Source organism: Osmia bicornis, chromosome 3 (assembly GCF_907164935.1).
Source record: "Osmia bicornis bicornis chromosome 3, iOsmBic2.1, whole genome shotgun sequence".
NCBI classification, from domain to species: Eukaryota; Metazoa; Arthropoda; class Insecta; order Hymenoptera; family Megachilidae; genus Osmia; species Osmia bicornis.
In genome coordinates this window covers 8,934,512-8,954,409 of record NC_060218.1, presented here as the reverse complement: position 1 = coordinate 8,954,409, position 19,898 = coordinate 8,934,512, and the positions used below count along the sequence as shown (strand labels likewise).

At 40.2% G+C, this 19,898-nt stretch overlaps 3 protein-coding genes across 6 annotated transcripts in view; 2 read left to right on the top strand and 1 right to left on the bottom strand.

Annotated features, from left to right (window-relative positions):
* LOC114872534 (protein GDAP2 homolog) overlaps positions 1-6,310 on the bottom strand; it is a 37,692-nt gene extending 31,382 nt beyond the window's left edge. Inside the window, exon 1 of the mRNA XM_029179819.2 lies at positions 5,996-6,310. The gene's annotated coding sequence lies outside the window, so the exon portion shown is untranslated. The remainder of the gene's footprint in view (positions 1-5,995) is intronic.
* Positions 6,311-7,148: 838 nt separating this feature from the next.
* Positions 7,149-9,659, top strand: LOC114872501 (calcium-binding and coiled-coil domain-containing protein 2-like; the record flags this gene model as incomplete). The annotated part of the gene is made up of 9 exons (XM_046285132.1): positions 7,149-7,271; positions 7,377-7,529; positions 7,694-7,846; positions 7,919-8,116; positions 8,360-8,575; positions 8,639-8,812; positions 8,877-9,037; positions 9,095-9,252; positions 9,333-9,659. Coding segments are annotated over 9 exons (1,566 nt in total), but the record flags the coding sequence as incomplete, so codon positions are not given.
* Positions 9,660-10,958: 1,299 nt separating this feature from the next.
* Positions 10,959-19,895, top strand: LOC114872538 (myosin-J heavy chain). Of its 4 annotated transcripts, XM_046285021.1 has the most exons (16): positions 10,959-11,063; positions 12,684-12,931; positions 13,035-13,133; positions 14,281-15,126; positions 15,188-15,581; positions 15,695-16,050; positions 16,139-16,570; positions 16,647-16,820; positions 16,891-17,100; positions 17,198-17,449; positions 17,525-17,811; positions 17,885-17,990; positions 18,059-18,253; positions 18,335-18,671; positions 18,849-19,342; positions 19,419-19,895. In XM_046285021.1, the coding sequence occupies exons 2-16, from the start codon at positions 12,752-12,754 to the stop codon at positions 19,497-19,499; spliced, it is 4,443 nt and encodes a 1,480-aa protein (XP_046140977.1). In that variant the 5' UTR covers positions 10,959-11,063; positions 12,684-12,751; the 3' UTR covers positions 19,500-19,895. The 4 variants fall into 4 exon arrangements, with proteins under 4 accessions (XP_046140977.1, XP_046140976.1, XP_029035666.2 ...); XM_046285020.1 differs by having other exon boundaries at positions 12,684-12,907; positions 18,335-19,342; XM_029179833.2 differs by having other exon boundaries at positions 18,335-19,342.
* Positions 19,896-19,898: the final 3 nt, after the last annotated feature.

The window sequence follows — 19,898 nt, the reverse complement described above, 5'->3', positions numbered from 1 at the left end:
AACATCGCATATCGATCAAGATGTGAAAATGTAATTGTAACAATAATTAAATAGCTTCTCTGTAGACAGCAAGGATCCGTCCGAAAAGTCGGCGACCCTGCGTGTCTTGAAGCCTTTCTTGTATCTGGCAGTAGCATTTCATCTTGAAAATATGAATGTTTCCGAATGGCCCCACCAAAATTGAGAACTCAGGTTCGGTATATAACCTAAATTGATTTCAAGAAACCGATTAAAGTTGGTTTCAGAGCTGGATGTCTTACCGTTTTCGAGATATCGTGGTAAGGTTAGGTTAAATTAGGTTAGGTTCTGTGTATGCGCAGTATCGAGTGCATATGTTCAGTATTGAATAGCGCATGCTCAGTATCGAATAGCGCATACGTAGTCCCAAAATTGTACAAAAATTTCTTACCACGATATCTCAAAAATGGTAACACATCCAGCTCTGAAACCAATTTTAATCGGTTTCAATTTGAATTTGAGTTCTCAATTTTGGTGAGGCCATTCGGAAACTTATCCGAAAACATTAATAATAATTGCAAGTGGTTTCACACTGATCTCACGCAAATGCAAGAGCTCGAAAGTATTCTTCTAGACGAGGACAACGTTAACATGGTAAATAATAGGCGACCCAAATCGTAAGAGATCAGCATCATGGAACAAAGGAAAATCAGACGTGATTCAAAGCGCGATGCCAAACGATCGTGCGAAGAAAGCATGGAGTTGGCACCAGTTGACCAGCAGTCTGGTTGGGAACGTTATGCCAGATCGTTGACCCGACATTTCCCGAGGAATGTTATCAAACCAGTATCGATTACGCGCGAGAAAACCCCCTCAAGACGTTCTGTTCGGCTTGCGGTTGCTTCCACGGCTTCGAAAGCTCCTTAAATCGGCCGATCGCTTTACGCGGAAACGGAGCAGCGTTTTTATGGGGTGTCACTCTGATCTTTGCGAAGGCAATAATAGAATTTCGATAATTTGCAAAAATTCAATTCGAAACGGAGCGACGTTTCTATTTCTTCTATTTTTCACAAAGTTCACGTCTGCAGTATTTAATAAAACTTTAAAAACTTCAGCCAAATCATCGGGGGTTCAATCTTTTATTTTTTCCCCGATGACACAGCACTGGAATAAAACTATATTGATCGACGTCAGTAACAGTGTCGATTCGTTGGAGAACGGTCGGTCGGAAAGTATCCATCGAAACAATAGTGGAGACCCGACGAGTATAATAACGGGTACAGAGATACGCGTGACCTGAATTATGAAATCGTCGTCGCGCACAACGTTCGCTGCAGTTTGCTTAAATAATTAATGATGGAAAAATAGGTAGATATCCTTTTATCATGGAATTCGATACGGATTATCCGTGATCGTAACGCAAACCGCTGTCGAAGAAACGTGATCGAAAGAATGGCTATGCAAGTGTCAGTACAGCTTGTGAAATTAATGAAACCGCGTGGTAATAAATAAATTCAACCTGTATTCTATGGATTATTTATGTTTTTTTAATTTCCATGCAGCTTATCTATGAACCAGATTGAAATTATTTATAAAGAGGATTAAATGCAATACGTTGCTTTCAGCGAAATTAATCAGCAAAAGATATAAAACACTAATCAGAGAACCATCTACGTAAATATACACGTATGAAAAATATCACTCTATTAAACCCATCTTCTTTTCATGAAACTGAACACCCTACGAAACAAACAGAAACTAGCAACTTGAAAGCTCTGAAACACGATCCAACGTTCATCGAGAGTTTCCATTCAAAGAAATTCATTTATTTTCTACAATCACGCTTTTCCATATGTTTAATTAGGGCAGAAAGTTTCCAAGAGCCTGATATAACATGAAATTTCCATTTCGAAAATGATCGATAATTAAGTTGAAAGATTATTTAACATGAATCTATACGTTACCACGAAATGATCGATAAATTTCACGGATCTCGTACTCGTATAGAACGGGTAAATGGAAACCACACTGTACAACACGGTGCCACGATGAAATTTGTTAATTAATGCCACGCCAAGTCGTCGACTGGTATGCTTTGAACGGAGCCTAGTTGATAAAGAGGGGAGATTCAATTCGATGTAAAGGCGGTAAACGAGCTTGGCCGAAAATGCATGACCTAATTATCAAACATGTGACCCCTGTTATCAGGATGGATCGGACAGCATAACGTGGCCAACCCACAGCATCTTGAGAATGAGCCACGGGTATTAGTTTATTACTACGAGTTCATTTAACTAACAATGTGATCTAGTTTAATATACAGGTTGTCGTTCAATTTTGATGGTACAGCTAGAAAAATTAGACAAGAAAACATAGAATAAAATTCCCTTTTATATCTACATATAAATATATATAATTGAATTTATAGTCTGTTGAATTCTGTAATGAAACGAATGGATTAATTGAAAGATGGACATATTTATTGCATCATAAGAGGAGAGGAAGTAAAGAAGGTTCGACATTTTGAGACTCGTGTGGTCGAACGTCAATTGGTAGGCGCTAATCAGAGCATAACAGGCACGGATCGATGTGCATTCAATTAAACGGGATCACGAATCTGACGAATTTAGACGTTAATGTAAATTATTCTGTACCATTCTTCGAACTTTCGTCTGTTCGATTTCAATCAATGATCGAGGATGAAAAGCACAGATCCTGGCTATTTCGGTGGTCTCGAGATTAGTTTAAAATTGCACGAACAGAATGGTTGGTTCAGCAAAGATAACGATGTAAACTGCAAATTGTAGAATTTTAATTACCTCGTTAAATAAATAAAATCTGTTCTGCAATAATGTAACAGTAATTCTCGATTCTACTATATTTTATACCTTCAGTGTGTTTTGTAACAGTATGAAGTCCCCATACTTATCCCAGTGTTCGATTCTACGAACCATACCACAAGTATATTTATGCTGGAACTTCTGCAATAGACAGTTCAATAATTCTACAGTAACCAAAGCGAGCGTAGAAATAAATTCAGCTACTGCAGAAATCGTACTTTGTAGCATTCGTCGGATAGAAAAACATCGTAAATAATTCTAACTCTATATAACCAAGACAGATACGTTGAACCTGGAGCCCTTATTTATTGCAAAATCCGGTTCTACAAATATTTGTTTTCAGAGGTCAAAATGAGACCATTTAATCAATGAGCTACCGACTTTCTTGCCGCTTGAAATACTAAATCTCTTTGTATGTAGCACAGGATAGTTACTCGATGACTCAGAGCTGCCTAAACTGCATTCCATTTATTTCACAATCTACTTTCCCAATCCTTCTCCTGTAACATTCAATTTTAACACGTATATCGGCTTTCCATCCGAAAGACGCATACGCTGCGTCATTGGTAGGGTAGAAATAATAGCTAATGACACATATGTTGCGTCATCGATTGTCGAAGCTAATTAATCGTCATCGATTAATTAAACCGATGGCTAAGAACGTATATGGTGCGTCACTGATTGCATAGTTTCAGGACGCACACCATTCTTTCGTGGACACAAACGGAAACGCTGCGATACCGTTAGTTATCGTTCGTAATCTGTACATACACAGTCGCTTGAAATGGAAAAAAGTAATGAAAAATGAAGTGCGTAATGGCGGTTCGATCGATACGCATCGAAAGAAACGTCTCGTTCGAGCGGCGTTGTTGGCGATGCTTTTAAATCGCGTGATAAGTGCCATTAGCCGTAGAGCTTGGGCAATAATGCATAAAGATTGTCGTCCGATTGGACGGTGGATAAATGAGACGCAAGATAACAGAGCGATGGAAGATCGAACGGGAAATGATTTGACACGGTTTTGTGGCCTGATATCGTTTTCGGTTCATGATAAAGATCATTAGCGAGCTGGTTAATGTTATTCGTATGTACTATCCTAATGGAAAGCGAAATCATCTTCTTCGACTTGAGATTCCTAAATCGATTCCTAAATTGAAATTTAAGGATACTATAGATTTTTACAAAGATTTTTGTGAAGAATTGAGAATTTTTTCTAATTGAATAACACAAGTAGTTTCTCTTTATTCAACGAATATGAATAGAGGCCGACTCGCTGAAGAGTTCTGTATTTTCAGAACAAAAATTACCAGCTTTGGATACGAAACCCGGTTACAAACAATACACTCCCAGACTATATCATTTCCGTAAATAGCACGTATCTTCATTTTCGTTTGTGCGGCGTTTTTACACCGTTGACAATACGTGTTTACATAAACAAAACTTGACAAATATTGACAGTTTTCCTCGCGATCAGTACCCGAGAATTTCGACTTCCAAATTACACCCAAAGACCATCATTTAAGTATCAAATTATGTAAACGTACAATCATTTATGAATTTCGCGTAAATCTTTTTACCAGAATACCTTGTGCCAAGCTTATTTATTCAGAAATCAGATAAAAATTTCTGACAGAGCGGGATATAGAATTGCATGAACAACATATTCATCTATTAATATAAATTAAAATCAGGATGATAGTTGAATGGCTGTTATTCAGATTGCAACTGTGAAGTGATAAGGTAAAGAGATCATAAAATCTAATGTCTCTTTTAAAGTTATTTCAACCCATTCGCTATACCTGGATTAATTACACGTTTTCTAAGAGCTTCACGGACATCACGGTCCATTACGATTGCAACGTTTCCTTTGTTGAACTCGTACAATGGTGACTATGCTCTTTACCAGGCTCTATTATAAGTCCGAATGAAAACTCTGATACAGGGTGTAGTAGTACGTTGAACTTTTGAAACGAAACTTTGCAGTTTATTCAAATACCGATGAATAACGTTATTCACCTTATTGTTTGATTGCCGTCTTATAAGATAACTACTGTTCACTTGAAAGCTGACATAGTACCTTAATCTTCTTTTTATATGATTCTCATACGATTCGAATTAACACGGAGGTAAATATTGTCGATATAGTTTATCCTGAATCAATGTCGAATTAATAAACACCCGATGACCGTTTTCCTTTCGCTCGGATCAAACGAATTTAATTTCGTTTTGAATCGTCACGAAGGATTAATAGGATATTTTTAAACAAATTTTTGTTTAAGACCTTAGGGGTTTCTGTAATCTTAACGAAAGTCTCCAAAAACACCACTGCTAAAAGAAGTAGTCTAATTGTTATTTCTTTCATAAAAATAATTATTGTTCAATTGATTGGAAAGTGTGTATTAAAATGATCGTTAAATTCCGTTAGAAATTTTCCATACGGCCCAACAGATTTATTCATACATTAGCAACCCTATGACAATCGCGTTCGAAGGAGCACGTTGTAAACAGGCATCGATGCACAGCTGAGACGGGAACGAGCGGATTGGCGCGAAGACGACGAATACGAGACGGAGAATGCACGAGAGGAATTATCGACGCGCGCGGCTCGAGTATACCGCTATACCAGCTCCCCGATCAAGGTCGCGACGAGGGTCTTCCGCTACGTTCGCTTACAAAGTCGATGGACACGTCTAAAGACGTCGATCCTTACCTTATAACGGATATCAAAAGACACGCGTCTGATTGGTCACGGGTTCGATCAATGAAAACGGGCCCTGTGACTATTGAACACCAAATTCGATGAATATTTTAACGCGCTAGGTTACCCATTGTTACGAGCGACGTTTCTAATATACGGAAATACAGAGAAGGAGAGAGGTACACAAGGGCAGCATCGATAACGATCCGTGTCTCTGCTAGTCCGTTTCAAATAATTGAGTTTCCGTCAGTCTACTGTCAAATATTCGTCGGACACTTGGAACCGTAACTGTCACGCAATCTCAGCCGTGAGCTTACCGTGACAGCGACGAACTTTGCTCGTTACGAAGCGAGATTATTTAGCGGCTAAGTGGACGATAAAAAGGTATAGAAAAAAGTCTGATAGAATATCCGTGATCGTGAGGAGAATACAAGAGAAAGCGAGACGGAGGAACCGCGTGCTTAGTCGCGCCGACGCATCGTTTACGGCTATCACTAACCTGACAATCGTCTGCCTATCAGCACGGCCAATGCTGGGCTAATGTACAGCCCCAGGTGCTCGACAGGTTTCCACTGGTCTACTGTCACGTACGCTGAGTCCTTCCTCGTCGTTTCACGTAGGACGTTGCTCTCAATGTCGAACGTTCACTGTTCCTCCTCTTCGCAGTAACGTCACCTCCGTTTTCTCGTTCCCGAGCTGGTCTCGTGAGCGCAGCTCCGAGCGAAAACCCGCCAAGATACCCGGGTATTTGGTCGCATTCGTGCACGAACAGTAACTGACGGCCTTGTCATCGAGGCGATCAGTACGGCACCTGAGCGCGCGTACACTCCAGCGGTCGACTCGCGCACCGACCAATAAGAAGGCGCGCTGATTGCCGCGCATGCGCGGTACATCCTTTTAATGGCGGCACCTTTCGAACCGCTACTGTTTAATATATCTATATTCAACGTGTATCGCGATAACAATTTTCGTTATCTTATCCGTGAATATGCGCTGTTTTGCTAGCTTCGATCATGACATGTAGTACGCTGCTTAGTAAACAAGCGGTGTTTTATCAAAACATTGTAAATCGAAAAGATTTAGATGTTTAGTAATCAACTTTGTTTCTGCTTGCTGTTAAGGATGCAATTGCTGGTTTTAGCATAAAATGTTTATGTAAACAGTGCTGTAATGTTGATTTATGTAACGTTGAAAACATTCATAATTTTGTGTGAAAAGAAGGAGGAACGTTTTACTTCCTTCTTGTAAACAAAAAAATAAATGTAAATTAGGTAGATTGTATAATAATATGTGGAACAATTTGTGCGTAACTGCTTTATGATTTCTTGGTATGCATTTGGTTGTGCATGATTATCTACGCTTCGCTGCCAGATGGCAGCTGCTGCTTCATTCTTTGCAATTGATAACTAAAATAATAAAAATAATGTGGATAAATATATATTTTAGAAAAACGTAAAGTTAAGGTTTTATTAACGAATACGATTCACAGGATATTAACTGTAATCTGTAATAAAAAAAAATGTTAATGAACTCATAATTCGTTTGTTTATTATTGTTTCAACCCGACAACTGCATTATCCCAATTGTCCCACGTAAAACAATAGAACATCACCATCGTTTATAACCTTGTCTTTCTGTTGTAATCATTTATAAAAATGTATTGCTGTGCAGGTGGCATTTACTGTGAATATATTAATGGAGTTCAATTTGAAAAATTGAAAACGAAATATAATATCGATGAAGATATAGTGGTGGATTACACATTGCAAGACAAAGTTCGTTAAATACCATTCATATCTTTATTGATAATTAATAATTTGGATCTTGTGATTGCAACGCCATCTTATTTTATTTAATCACATAATTTATAAACGTTCCAGGTTCATACTTCCACACACGATTGGATCGGAATTTTTCCACGAGGGTGGACCAACCTTCAGCAATATCTAACCTTTGAATACATTGTTGTAGCACCGAAATTATTATCGTCTTCTAATCGTAGTATCGTGTTTTTGCATACTTTTCATCGTGAGGTTATAAAATATTATTAATTGAAATATTACACTGCCTCGATATTGTTTATGGAGAGCAAAGATGAAAATGTTCAAAATTTATCATTGCTTTCTACGTTAATAACAAAATTACTAACTACCTTCTTCGTTAAATGAATGTTATCGTACGTTCGAAAACCCTATAGGCGTCGCCGAACATCGATTATCAATTCGTCTACGTGAGCAAAAAAGTAGTAATCCTGGGTACCAGCTCTTATTTCCGGTTCGTCGTGTCACCGTCCCTTCGTTCCCCCGATCGAAAGCCCGACACCCCAGAAGTAAGTCGTAACAGCGAATTCGCAATTTCCGCTCGTTCCATTACAAAACGGACGCACCCTATCGAATGCTAACAATCAAACGTAATCCAACAGATCGTTCACGAGGCTCATCTACCGTCGATCGTGTCACCTAGGCCAACCGATACGGGAAAAATCATGACAAAGAGCAAATCAATCGACAGCTTTATCGAATTTCATCGCAGCACTTGCGGCTTCTCGGCGGATCAACCACGAAGAATCTGTCGACATTGCAACAATTCAAGATTCGATTCGTCTTTCACTACGAAGAAGGTCAGGCATCGTCTCTCAAAATATTCGATAATTCGCGCTGAAACTCGAGGAAACTTTGACAGTGTAATGAGATTCGGATTCAGACTTTCGATAGAATCATGTGGGTGTAAAATCGTCGAGAGCGTAACGCTTCGAATTTAGATTTCCGGCTCGAAGCGCTCGAGAGGAAGTTTATTACTTAAAATAAAGCTAACAATTTGACGTTGATTTTAAGTTCGATTGAAGATCGATTGAAATTTAAAGGTACAATTTTTGTCGCTGCTTAATGAACATCTGATGGCGCGAGTGGGACGATTAGACCGTGATTTGGATTTAACGGAAGCGGCTCTGAAGACCGAGAAAATGGCACGAACGGTGTTGTCGAAGAAGCTACAAGCTTATCAAAGCTTCGTCGAGAAAATGTTCAAGTGTTTGAACAGCACGGGGATCGTGAACTTTAGAGACAACGCAGGGAAGGAGGTATATTTATTAAAAGAGTTTCATAAAGAAGTATAGATTATCGTTCGTTTATACTTGATTTAGATCACTGTAGAGAAAGTGAAGTCCAAAGAATTATCTTCGATACGCGTTCAACAAGGCGACAAGTTTGTTCCAGTTCCAGAGGTTTCCATGTTGCATCGATCTTCGGAGTGCAAGAAATGCAACGACGAAGAAACTGCAGAGGCAAACAAAACCGTGGAAATCCTTCAGGGAGTGGTAAATCTGATCTCACATAATACAATCTTAAATTCCAAAATTTATAAAATTATATGTCAAATAGAACTTAATATCCGATGAAGCACTGAAAAAAGAAGAAAATGTACCGTATGATTTCGACGAAGACATAGAAAAAGTTCTCGAAGATCTTTACAAACAACCATCACTGGCCATGGAAACATCAATCACTGCACCAAAAATTCAGGAAGCTTCTGTGAACCACAGGTAAAAAGTGCATTTAATTGTAATTTGCAAATCGAACGAGTTTCTCAACAATTTCAGCGATTTTTATGCAACTAAAGAGGCCAAGAAAGCGATAAACGAGGAAGAAGATAACGAAGTCGAGGTAAAAGGAACGGAGAGCAACGTGGACGATTGCCATTCAAATGATTTCAAAATATTCGATGACAATCTAAAATCTGATGAAAATAATTTGCAGGGTAATGATCTTCATGGCGTTCAATGATGTAAATTTGATAAATAATCATAATAGACTTGATGCAATATTTGTTTCACCTAGAATGGGTGCTCGAAGGTGAATGCTGCTTGAAAATATCTAACAAGATTCATCAGATGATGGATAACGTGGAGATGAATTTGGAAAACTGTCTGAAAAATCATGAGAATCGCGATGCATCCTCGGGGATGTCGGAAAATATGGAAACCGGGACCAATCGAGAGAAAGTTCGATCGAAAACGTTTACGGTTACAATAAAATGTAGAAATGCTAAATTTTCTACTATCAAGTAAAATTTGATTCAGATGTCTAAAATTCAAATCATTATCCATAGATTCTAAAAAAAATACGTTTGCATCACACTGAGTCATAACAAATACAGTGGATGAAAAAAATATTGGCACGCCTTGCTTTTTTGCAATCGCTTTATTTAAAGTAATCCGATATCATATTTTTATACAGACAATAAAAAATTGCAACAAAGCAGAGTGTTTTAATATTTTTTTAATTTACAGATAAAACACAAGGCGTAAATAATAAAATGTTCAATATCCGCTTCTATGTTACTTCTCTTCTTGTTAAACACGTTACGTCCATTGTGATCTTTTTTGTACGATATCGCAACATTAATAAATAGGTTTCAGCGAAACGGCAGTTTTTATTAACCACGAATTTTGATACAAAAAGGTAGTCTCGAAAACACGTTGCTTTTCGTTGAATACTAAATATTTGTCTGTTTATTCTGCAGACTGTAGCTTTCGCAGTGCAAATTGTTCCCATTGGTATAATTAAATGGTGATGAAGGTGGACCAAGCCGTCGCAAAATTATTGGAGTAAACGAAGAATATTTGTCAGCTTATAAATTCTTAAGTAAACACTTATTGCGCGATATTTTGAATGAAAATGGTGTTAAAATTATACAACTTTAGTAAAGTTAATGGTTACTCCTTGAATTATTTTTAAATAGATTGCATGCTAATGCAGCCAGGCGATAAAGACAGCGTTAAACGATTCGAGATAACGAAATGGATGCAAATTTTCCAGTAAAAACGCTGCTTTTACTTCTTTCAAGTTTCAGTCGTTCGGTTACTGTTCAATCGTCTATTTATTTTTCAAAAAAATAAAGTGACAGGGTGGAAGAGGTCGTACAGGAAGCCGAAACGTTTCTGTTTTCAAGCACGTGTATCGCCTCGTCGAACGATTCGAAAAACCGACTAAATATAGAACAGAAGCGTCGTTATTGTTGGGTTGCACGTATTTTCGTAGCTACGTCTCTTTTTCCAACGGTGTCTTCGTACGAATTTATGAATTTACGGCGCCAGAAAATTCGCCAAACCAATGGTCGCGTCATCGCATTGAATCCCGAAGTCAGAATGTGATTAATTTTCCAAACAAAATACCATCAATATCATGTTGGAAAAATAATAAAGGAAGTTAGAATTAAATTTTTCCAGTCTTAGTTCGGTCGTCCAAGGATTAATAGAAAAATTAAAGTTTCCTCATAAAATGGCGTTTAGAAGCAAGGAATTCGATGATGCTTGAACCTTCAGCTGATCGTGGAGCGCAATTCAGGAAGTTTATCATCGACTTCCTAGATCACGACTATCCACACGGAAGTGTCGATCGCGCCTGCGCCGGATCGAAAGCCGTGGAGCTTCGCGCACGCGGTCTTTCGAAATGGTATTTTTAGAGAAGTGAGTCGCTAGTTTGCAAGCAGAGACGGTAGTCAAGTGTCGCCGTTGACCCTAAGGAAATCGAACCCTGGCGAACTATCGACGACTCGGATGACCACCGGTGAGTTCTGTCTCGAAATCCTCCAATCAGAATCGATCCCGGATCGACAAAAAACTGTTGATCCTCGAAAATTGCTCGTCGTACGTTACACTCTCGTTTTTGATCCTTCGAATGATTCTTCGGTGAGTTTCGCAATTTTCTTCGTTCCTCGCGCAATTCCTCTTCGTGACGCTGTGTCTGTTAGACGATTACGCGATTCAAGACACGTGCTACGAAAAATCGGTGGATACGATGGACTCGACGGCTTTTCTCGGTTCGTTCTCTTCTCTCGTGGAGCTAAATTTGGAAGCAGTGCTGTACCGCTCGGTACACCTATTTATGATGTATTTATGGCAACGGACCGACTCGTGCTCGCGTTTGTTTCGCATGTTCGATAGATGTTGTACAGTTTCTTGATCGTAGAAACTATAAATCACCTGTCTTTTCATTATGAGAAGATAACACGTTCTATAAATTTGAATTTTAGAAACTTATTCGTTCATTTGTACTAGACTTGTAAGCTTCGAATTGACGTGGCATAAGTGGTCATTTATTCTACTTTTATGTCATGAATTCGCGTCAGATTTTTTATATTTGAAATGTTCCTTTGGTAATGCCATGGGTCATCGCTGACCCACGTGACACTCTTTGTTTCCAATGGAGGAGTCGAATTGATTATTATCTTTCTGCGAAGGAAATTATTTTATTTGGCATGGAACATAGAGAATTGAATGCTATAGTTGCTTCTTTGTTTTCCTTCGCCCAGCTCGGAAATATGCGGCCGTTTTCGATCGTAGATCGAGTTATATTTAAGCATATTTACAAGACGCCACGCATTTCGAGCAGAGACGCGGTAGCACGCGAGTCATAAAGCTTCTTCGAGGGTTCCCTGTCGTAAAAATGGCACCTTTGATCTTCGTCACGCGGATAAAGAAAAACGAAGAAATATCAACTCTCCAAAAAGAATGTTTTATATTTTAGATTTATCGAAAGTTCGTTCGACGACTGAACGATTGACTGTCTTGATTTTTTTCGCAGTTCGTTGTCGATAAACGTCAATGCCGATTTTAAACTAAAAGATCTAGATTGATCTGTCTTCTATAAATACGAATTGACCCGGTCCGACTTTTTTCCTCTGTGCCAACTAGCTACCAAGCTGATCGCCTCTTTGTAGATCGTAGATATCAATATAGATCCATTTATCCCAAGATTCGTTCTATTTTGAAAATCTCTGCCATTTCTAGGAACAACAACAAATCTATAAAATTTAATACAAGATATATTTACGACATTAAGCGAATAGTATAAATACGAAAAGTAAATTAATACTATAATATAGCTAACTGTTTATTATTCTTCCCTAAAAATTCACTAGCTTCTATTTAAACGATAATATTTGCAACATACAATTTTCGTGGTGCTCGTTTCAACGTAGAGTGAGCGATGTTCACGTAAAGCGAAATTTCCCAAGGGAACTGGGAGTTCGGGTAGAGCGAGTGTAACATAAATGCGACTGCAGTAGTAGTAACTACGCTATTTCCTAAAATTCCTCCGAAAGCTTTTAAAACGCATGGTTAAAAAAACATCTAACACTTTTTATACCAGTCACAAGTGCTTCATGGTAGTTGTTTTTCACCGCAGGTCGAACAATCCTGCAGAAAGGAGAAATTTCGCGAGGAAATTGGCGAATCAAGTAGAAGAAGCGTAGGATGGGCGCGACCGCCAGTAGTAACGGTGTACCATCGCCGTCGGCACCTCCCAGGGAACGAGACGAGGAGACGTTTGTCCGCGGGACAGAAGAGTCCTGCTGTCCGGAATACACGAACGAAAATATACGACAAAGGAGGAGGACCAGCGTGTTCGATGTGGGTGAAGAACCTCGATCACAGGTTAAATTTAAAACGAATATTTATTGCTGTTCAGCTTGCGACTGAATGAGAACGAACGCTTAGCGTACATGCGAGTTGGAAGACTTTTATTTGAATTTTTCAGGGTCCGAGTCCTTACGCGACCTTCAGGGGCGAAGAATGGTGGAATCAAAGACCATCCGCCCCGAGTTTGTCGAACTTGCAACCACCTAGAGAGACTCTGGTAAGAAATGATTTTCCTTTGTTCCTGAGACAATTTGCACGATTAAATTGGCAAATTTAATTTGCCAATTAATTAAGTTTGCAAATTAATGTTAAGTTTTCCATAAGTGATCCATGACGACATTTCACTATCCTAATCTCTGATTCCAAGTACTGGAGTTCTTTCAAATTCTATATACGCTCTTATGATTCAACATTAAACCCTAAAACTGAGGAACTTGGCGATGACCAGTTAAGATTAAGATTAAGTGAAAAATTTAATAATATACACTTACATATCATTCTTCCAAAAGTAGCCATCATCCAATCTATCTGCATCTACGTTAAGTAATTAAAATCTCCCGTAAGAAGTTCTTTTTCGTTCGAACACACAATGGACGTTGGCTGGCAATTTTCCGAAACGTTTTCTTTTGTCTCGTGGAAAAGCGTCGCTGGCTTGCTGGCTGATCTCCAAGTGCTCGCGTCTCTTCATGATTTCGGGAGAACACGCTGAGTCACGGTCAAGCAGAGGCAGAGTTCTTAGGCATCGATCACGATCACGTGTTTTCGCGTTCCGAGTTCCTTTCGGAGAACTCGTTGCCTCTTGTGCCAGTGCACTCTCGTGGATCGTTCGATGAAGATCGAGCTTGAAATTCGCGCACGATCGATCCTCGAAACAGTCGGTCTCTTTGTCGACGCCGCGTACATGGATACGCGAAGCTTCAGTCGTTTGTGGATCTTCGTCAAACTCGGACGTTGTTCGGAACATCAATTCTTTCAGTGGTGATCATCGATCAATTTTCTTGAACATTGTTTTCACTCATTTTTGTGCGAGTATTTGTTACGTTAATTACATTAAGCTTACAAAATTGGAATTACATAAATTTAATTAACGAATTCACAAGATTAAAAATGTTCAATTTTCAAATACCTCGAGATGAACTTATAAAAACTCCTACAATTCAATATTTAATTAAAAATTCCTCGTTTCCATTGTGAAAATGAATACAGCATCCATACGCAAGACTAATTGTATCTCTGTCTGTGACGGTGGAACGCAAAAGAGAGCAACGCGCCACGTAACCATTCCTTGATCCAGAATTCCAATCGTCGATCGCCTTAGCTTTCGATCAGCCTCTCTGAAATTAGTCCATTTATTTATATTGCAGTTGACGTACGCCGCACAGATGACAGGTTGGCAGTCGGCCGAGGGGCACAGCCCTTTGTTCTCTCAGCACCAGGAGGCTATGGAGTTGTCTCGAGTGATCTCTCAGTTAGCCATGGCTAACCAACAGCTGGCCACAGCTCATGCGGCCACTTTAGGACATTTAGAAGCGTTGTACGTGGAACTTCGAAAGGAAAGAGAGGCGAGAAGACGCGCAGCCTCCTCTGAAACGTTGGATGTGCCGTTGAAGAAGAAACTGACGATCGAGCAGGAAGACGAAGACGAAGAGGACGGGAAACGAAGAATGGAGACGAGGATCGATAGGCTGGAGGAGAAGCTGTTGACAGACTCGGACACCTGTCAGGGAAGACAGAGAAATTTCTGCCAAAACGAGGAGAGGAAACTTTGGACCAGGATAGAAAGATTGGAGACGATGATGAAGAATAGATGTAGAAATGATCCGACGGAGAATTGGGACTCTTCGAATCATAGACAGACGATGGAGGTCGGCTGTGATAAGCTTTCGTATAGCACCGATGTACCTGAAGAAGAATTTAGAAGGACGAGTGACAAGGATCTCAGAGTAGAGAATCAGCGAAGAGATTCGAGTTCGAACGACCAGATGGATCACGCGTCGGTGAATTTGCATTTAAACAAGTCTGAGGATGAACAGTGTACAATGAAGAGCGACGAAGATCGGAGAGTGCTTAGGGAAGAGACGATCAGGCTATCGGAGGAGGTCGAGAGGCTAAAGGCTGAACGATTAGAGTACCAAAGCTTGAACGAAAGACTGGAAAAGGAGCTGATGGCGGAGAAGTCATTGGCGAGCAAGTTGAAGAAGGATTGCGAGGTACGTATCGCGAGTGAATATGATTTTCTTAGCGAATAAATATTCGAAATATTAATTTCAGGAATCGAAAATGCGACACGAAGAGCTGGAATCGAGCTTACAAGAGCGCAGAGAAGAATACGATAAACTTATGGAAAAATTCGATGTAGCTAAAAAGGAAACGGAAAGGCTGTTGGAGGAAATCGATAAGTTCAATAGTCAAAAAGACACTGACGAGGCGAGGATCTATAGTTTAGAGCAGGATTTACAGAAGTCTTTGTTAGAAAAGGAACAGATCAAAAGTATAGAGAGCCAGAAGACTTTGAAATTGAAGGCACAGCTGTCGGAGGAGGTTTCAGACAAGAAGAAACAGATCAAGGCTCTCGAGGATGCTTTGGATGAGATTCAAAGACTGAAGGAGACTATCAAGACTGAGAAACAGAGCGACGATGATGACGCTTCGAAAGAGGACATAGGTAAGTCTGCTCGATACACGATTAATTAGTGAAAATGTTCGAAAATATAGGCTTGCAATTTTCTGAAATTTTCCATATTTCCAATTTTAACGTGACTATTACACTTTTCATAGGTCCACTCGAACCGACAGACGGATCTCAAGGGAACGCTTCAACGGAGCGTGCAACGAATTTGGAGGAATTCAAGAAAGAACTGACATTGAAAAGAGAAGCCAGACAGAGAGCGATCGCTGCTGTTTCCTCGGAAATGGAGCGGCTTAGACGCGAATTAGACGCAGAGAAGGAGGCACATTCGGAAACTTCAAGGGTGTTGGACCTTTTGAGGTCTGCGCAGAACGATTCTCAAGCTGAGGGACAAAGAAACGTGGATGAAAGCTTGAAGAGATCCAGGATAAGAGATCAGAAGCCGGATGAACAGGAGGTGATTACGAAACGAGTGGAAGCTCAACGACTGTCAAATATTCTGAAGGTAAAAATCATTATTACTCATAATTAATCAATTAAAAAATCGTTTTGAAATGATTTAAAGAAAATCAAAATAATTCCTATAAAATTAGGTCTCTGACGAGCTGAGAAACGACATTCGCTTGCAAATCGATAAAATGGACGACCTTCGGTACCAGCTGGAAACGGAACCGGATCATCATCGATATCGTATCCGAAGCTTGGCAGAGCTTACCAACAAGACGCGGGAAGCTCTTCACAGCAGAGAACACCGTGCCAACGAGCTGAAGGACCATCTCGCGCAGATTCTGGTCCGATTAGGGGACAGAAGTTTCTTGGACCTAAAGGACGACGTTGGCTTGGAGTGTGAACGTCAGCTGGAGAACATCGATAGCTTGAAGTGTCTCTACAACGCAAGGCTGAAAGTGCTGAGCGAATTGAAAGAAGCTGCAATCAGGGAACTGATGGACGTGAAGGAGAGATTGGATCACGCTGTGAAGAAGTCCGAGTCCCTGGAGGAGGATCTCAGAAAGGCTGACGAGAAGGTATTACGAAATAATTTTTAATAAAGAAAGGTATCGTCGTTCGAATGGGTTTAAAACTTGTCTATATATGATTCAGATCGATGCACAAGATACGGAAATAACGAACTTGGAATCTCAGCTTGGACTAACCAAGGCTGACTGCAGAGATCTTCAGAATCAAATGTCTGTTATCAATGGACTGTTCACTCAGATGCTCCTGGGTGCTTCCTCTGCTGACATGGACCTCGATCGACTGACTCAGTTACTTCAGGTATTGTCTTGATATTTAATGGTATTATAGTTCATTTAGAGGGTCGAAATTGAAAATTTGAAAAATTCAGGAGAATCACGATTTGATATGCGACATGGCGAGAGAGGAGGGCACCGAGGCTGCAGCGCTTCCGAAGCTTCTTCTTGATATAATCGAACAGGTCGAGGGTAGCAAGGGAGCTCAAAAGAGAACAGATAGCGAAAATAGCGGAAGTGAAGTCGAAGCGGAGAAAAGAGAAGAGGATCTTCAGCAGGAAGACATAGCGCACAATTTGCCCAAGGTAATTAATCGAAAATTTTCTTTCTCACGCGTCGCGTCGTATTTTTGAATTTAAAAACGAAGAAACATCAGTCTCGTGATGATTTATTTTCTTCCAGGTATGGCGTGTTCTGTTGGAACTGCTGAGTTGTCACGCAGAAGGCACACCATCCGCTTCTGCGGCGTCCTCTTCGGATCCTAACAGCTGTTACAAGTCCGTCGACACACCGGCTGGTCCCAGACTAGTGATTTCAGTCAGCAAAACTTACATCCGTCTGAAAGAGTTGATCCTGGAGAAAAAGCACTTGGAGAAAGAGATGAATAGAATGAAGCAATTGAATGCACATTTGGAGAGTAAACTTGGGGAACAGGTAAAAGAATAAAAATATCATTTGTTTAATATATAAATGCTCAATTTTTGTTTCCTCTGATGTGTGGTTCTTCAGGAGAAAAGACTGTCAGCAGTGTCTGCGGAGTTGAGCAAAACCTGGACCATCGTCGATCGAATGCAAGCTCAACATCATCAGCTGCACACTCACGAAAAGATTCTACGATACGAGCTTCAGCAAAAGAGGAAGATGCTGCAAGAGTTGAAACAGGAATTAGAGTACTGTCGCGAGAAGTGGGAGTCAGCCAGACAAAAGAACACGAACACTGAACTAGAATGGAGGAGTTTGAGACGAGAGTTTGCTGCTAGGAAAGCTTTGGCTGCTCATGATTCTTTCAACAATAGGTAAAATAAAATAACAAATTTACAGATTTTACATTTTAAAATATAATTTTAATATTTTTCATATTTATATCAGCGCTGAAAGTGGATTCAGTGACGAACGAGGAGACGACACTGACGAAGAAGAGGATAACTCTGTTGAAGAAAGAATCAGGCTAGGTCCACGCAGGAGACCGCGAAAGGTTTGAAACTATTTCGAAAGGGTTAACTTTCTTTAGACTTTGAATTACTGATAAAACATACCTTTCAGGAGAGTCCTCGAGCACCAACTCCAGACACCGAATCAGAACAGCCAACAGATACCGAGCTATCCGAATCGAAAACAGGTTCTTCAGCAACGCTGGAGCAACGAACACCCACACCTGAAACGGAAGCTGAATTAGATGACTCTGAAGTAATAGACTCAGCTACGATTTCCGAGCTACCAAATATAACGGACAAATCGGTATGTTCCAAAATATATATTTGCATAAACATTCACAGTTTATCGATGATTGAATCGCTAATAGTAATTATTTTTCAATAGCTGATATTGAAGAGTTCTCAGGAATCACTGAACCCCCTGGACCAAGCGTTAACGAATGTCATCCAGAATCTCATAGCAATTGATGACGTATCCAGTTCAAGTTCTTCCACCTTCAAAGATCAAAGCGAGCCTCTGAAGATCATCCCAGAAGAAAGTGCAATCGTTTCAGAAGATCCCCAAACATGTCAGTTTAATTTAGAATCTACAATCCAGTCAACTGATCTAGAGCCATCGAACGAGGTTAAAAACGATCTCAAAGATGTCTGTAAAGTTTCCGAAGAAGATCTTCCAGTTTCTACTGTCACGGAAGATCCGAAGAGTCCTTCGAACACGGATGGTGAGAAAGAAAAGAGCGAAGATCCCTTGAAATCATCTGTTTCTCACGTACCCACCGTAACTAGCCCAGCCAGCACGCAGTCTGTTTTCTCCATCGGGCCCTTCCCTCTCTCCATTGTGACCATGAAAAATGTCCAATTCACCGAGCCACCGATAGTTAATCAATTTTTTGCTCCAGTTTTCGGTGCACCCTTGACGGAAAATCGTTTCGACCCCCCATCGTCCTCGAATCAAGACGCGAACCTTAAAGAGAAACGGGTGACCAAGTCGACGGATTGTGCCGTAGACTGTGACAGCGTGTCCGTGGACTCTTCTTCCAGCATGGAGACTGTGAAAGAGTTCTCCATAATTGAAACTCCTATCGCGAATGAGACGAAACCGGAAATGAGCTTGCAGGAACCAAGTGGATCCAGGCAAGAGGAAAAGAAGACTGTAAAGACTAGGACACCGGAGGAAGTTATAGCCGCGCGTGAGGACAGACTGAAGCGACTCGAAGAACAAGCTAAATGGTTGATGAATAAGATGAACGCTACCAATAGAAGAGGTTCTGCGTTGAGTACCAGGCTTGAAGAGCTTCACGAAGTGTACAGGGAACCACCTGTTCCTCCACCGATGCCCGATGTCCTCCCTAGTAGACGACTCAGGACTAATTTGGAGGATCTCTCTCCTCAGGTGTGAATCTTTTAATACTATAGCTGTAACAGTTTTGTCCGTCACAGTATCCTTGACTCCTGTGTCGTTGTTTCAGGTACCTGAATCATCATTCACCGAGGGTACTATAAATACCGAGCAGTCTCTGTCGAGCAGCGCTTCCAACCAGTCGCCTTGAGACTTTCGGATTCTTCATTGCATAAAGAAACATTACTCGACGTTTATTTTCGTCGGCCATGAAAACGTGAAGTGCACGGTTTCCCAAGAAACGCGTTGGCTCCTGTTTACAGAAGCCATTGCATAATTCAGATCGAATCAGGTCGCGTAAAGTCCTCGAAGAGGCGAATCGAAACGACGATGAATTTTTATAATTATCCGTGACAGACTTTGAAACGGTACCATCGATTCAAAGCAGTTCTAATATTTTTATTATCGTTTTATCGATGTAAGTAACGTCTCGTTCCTAAGTGTGAATGTAAATGTGATCACTCGCGAATCCGTTCCTTTTTTTGTACTTTCTACGAATTGTACTAATTTCACTGTATAAATAAAACGATGCAAAAAACCAGAAAAAGGT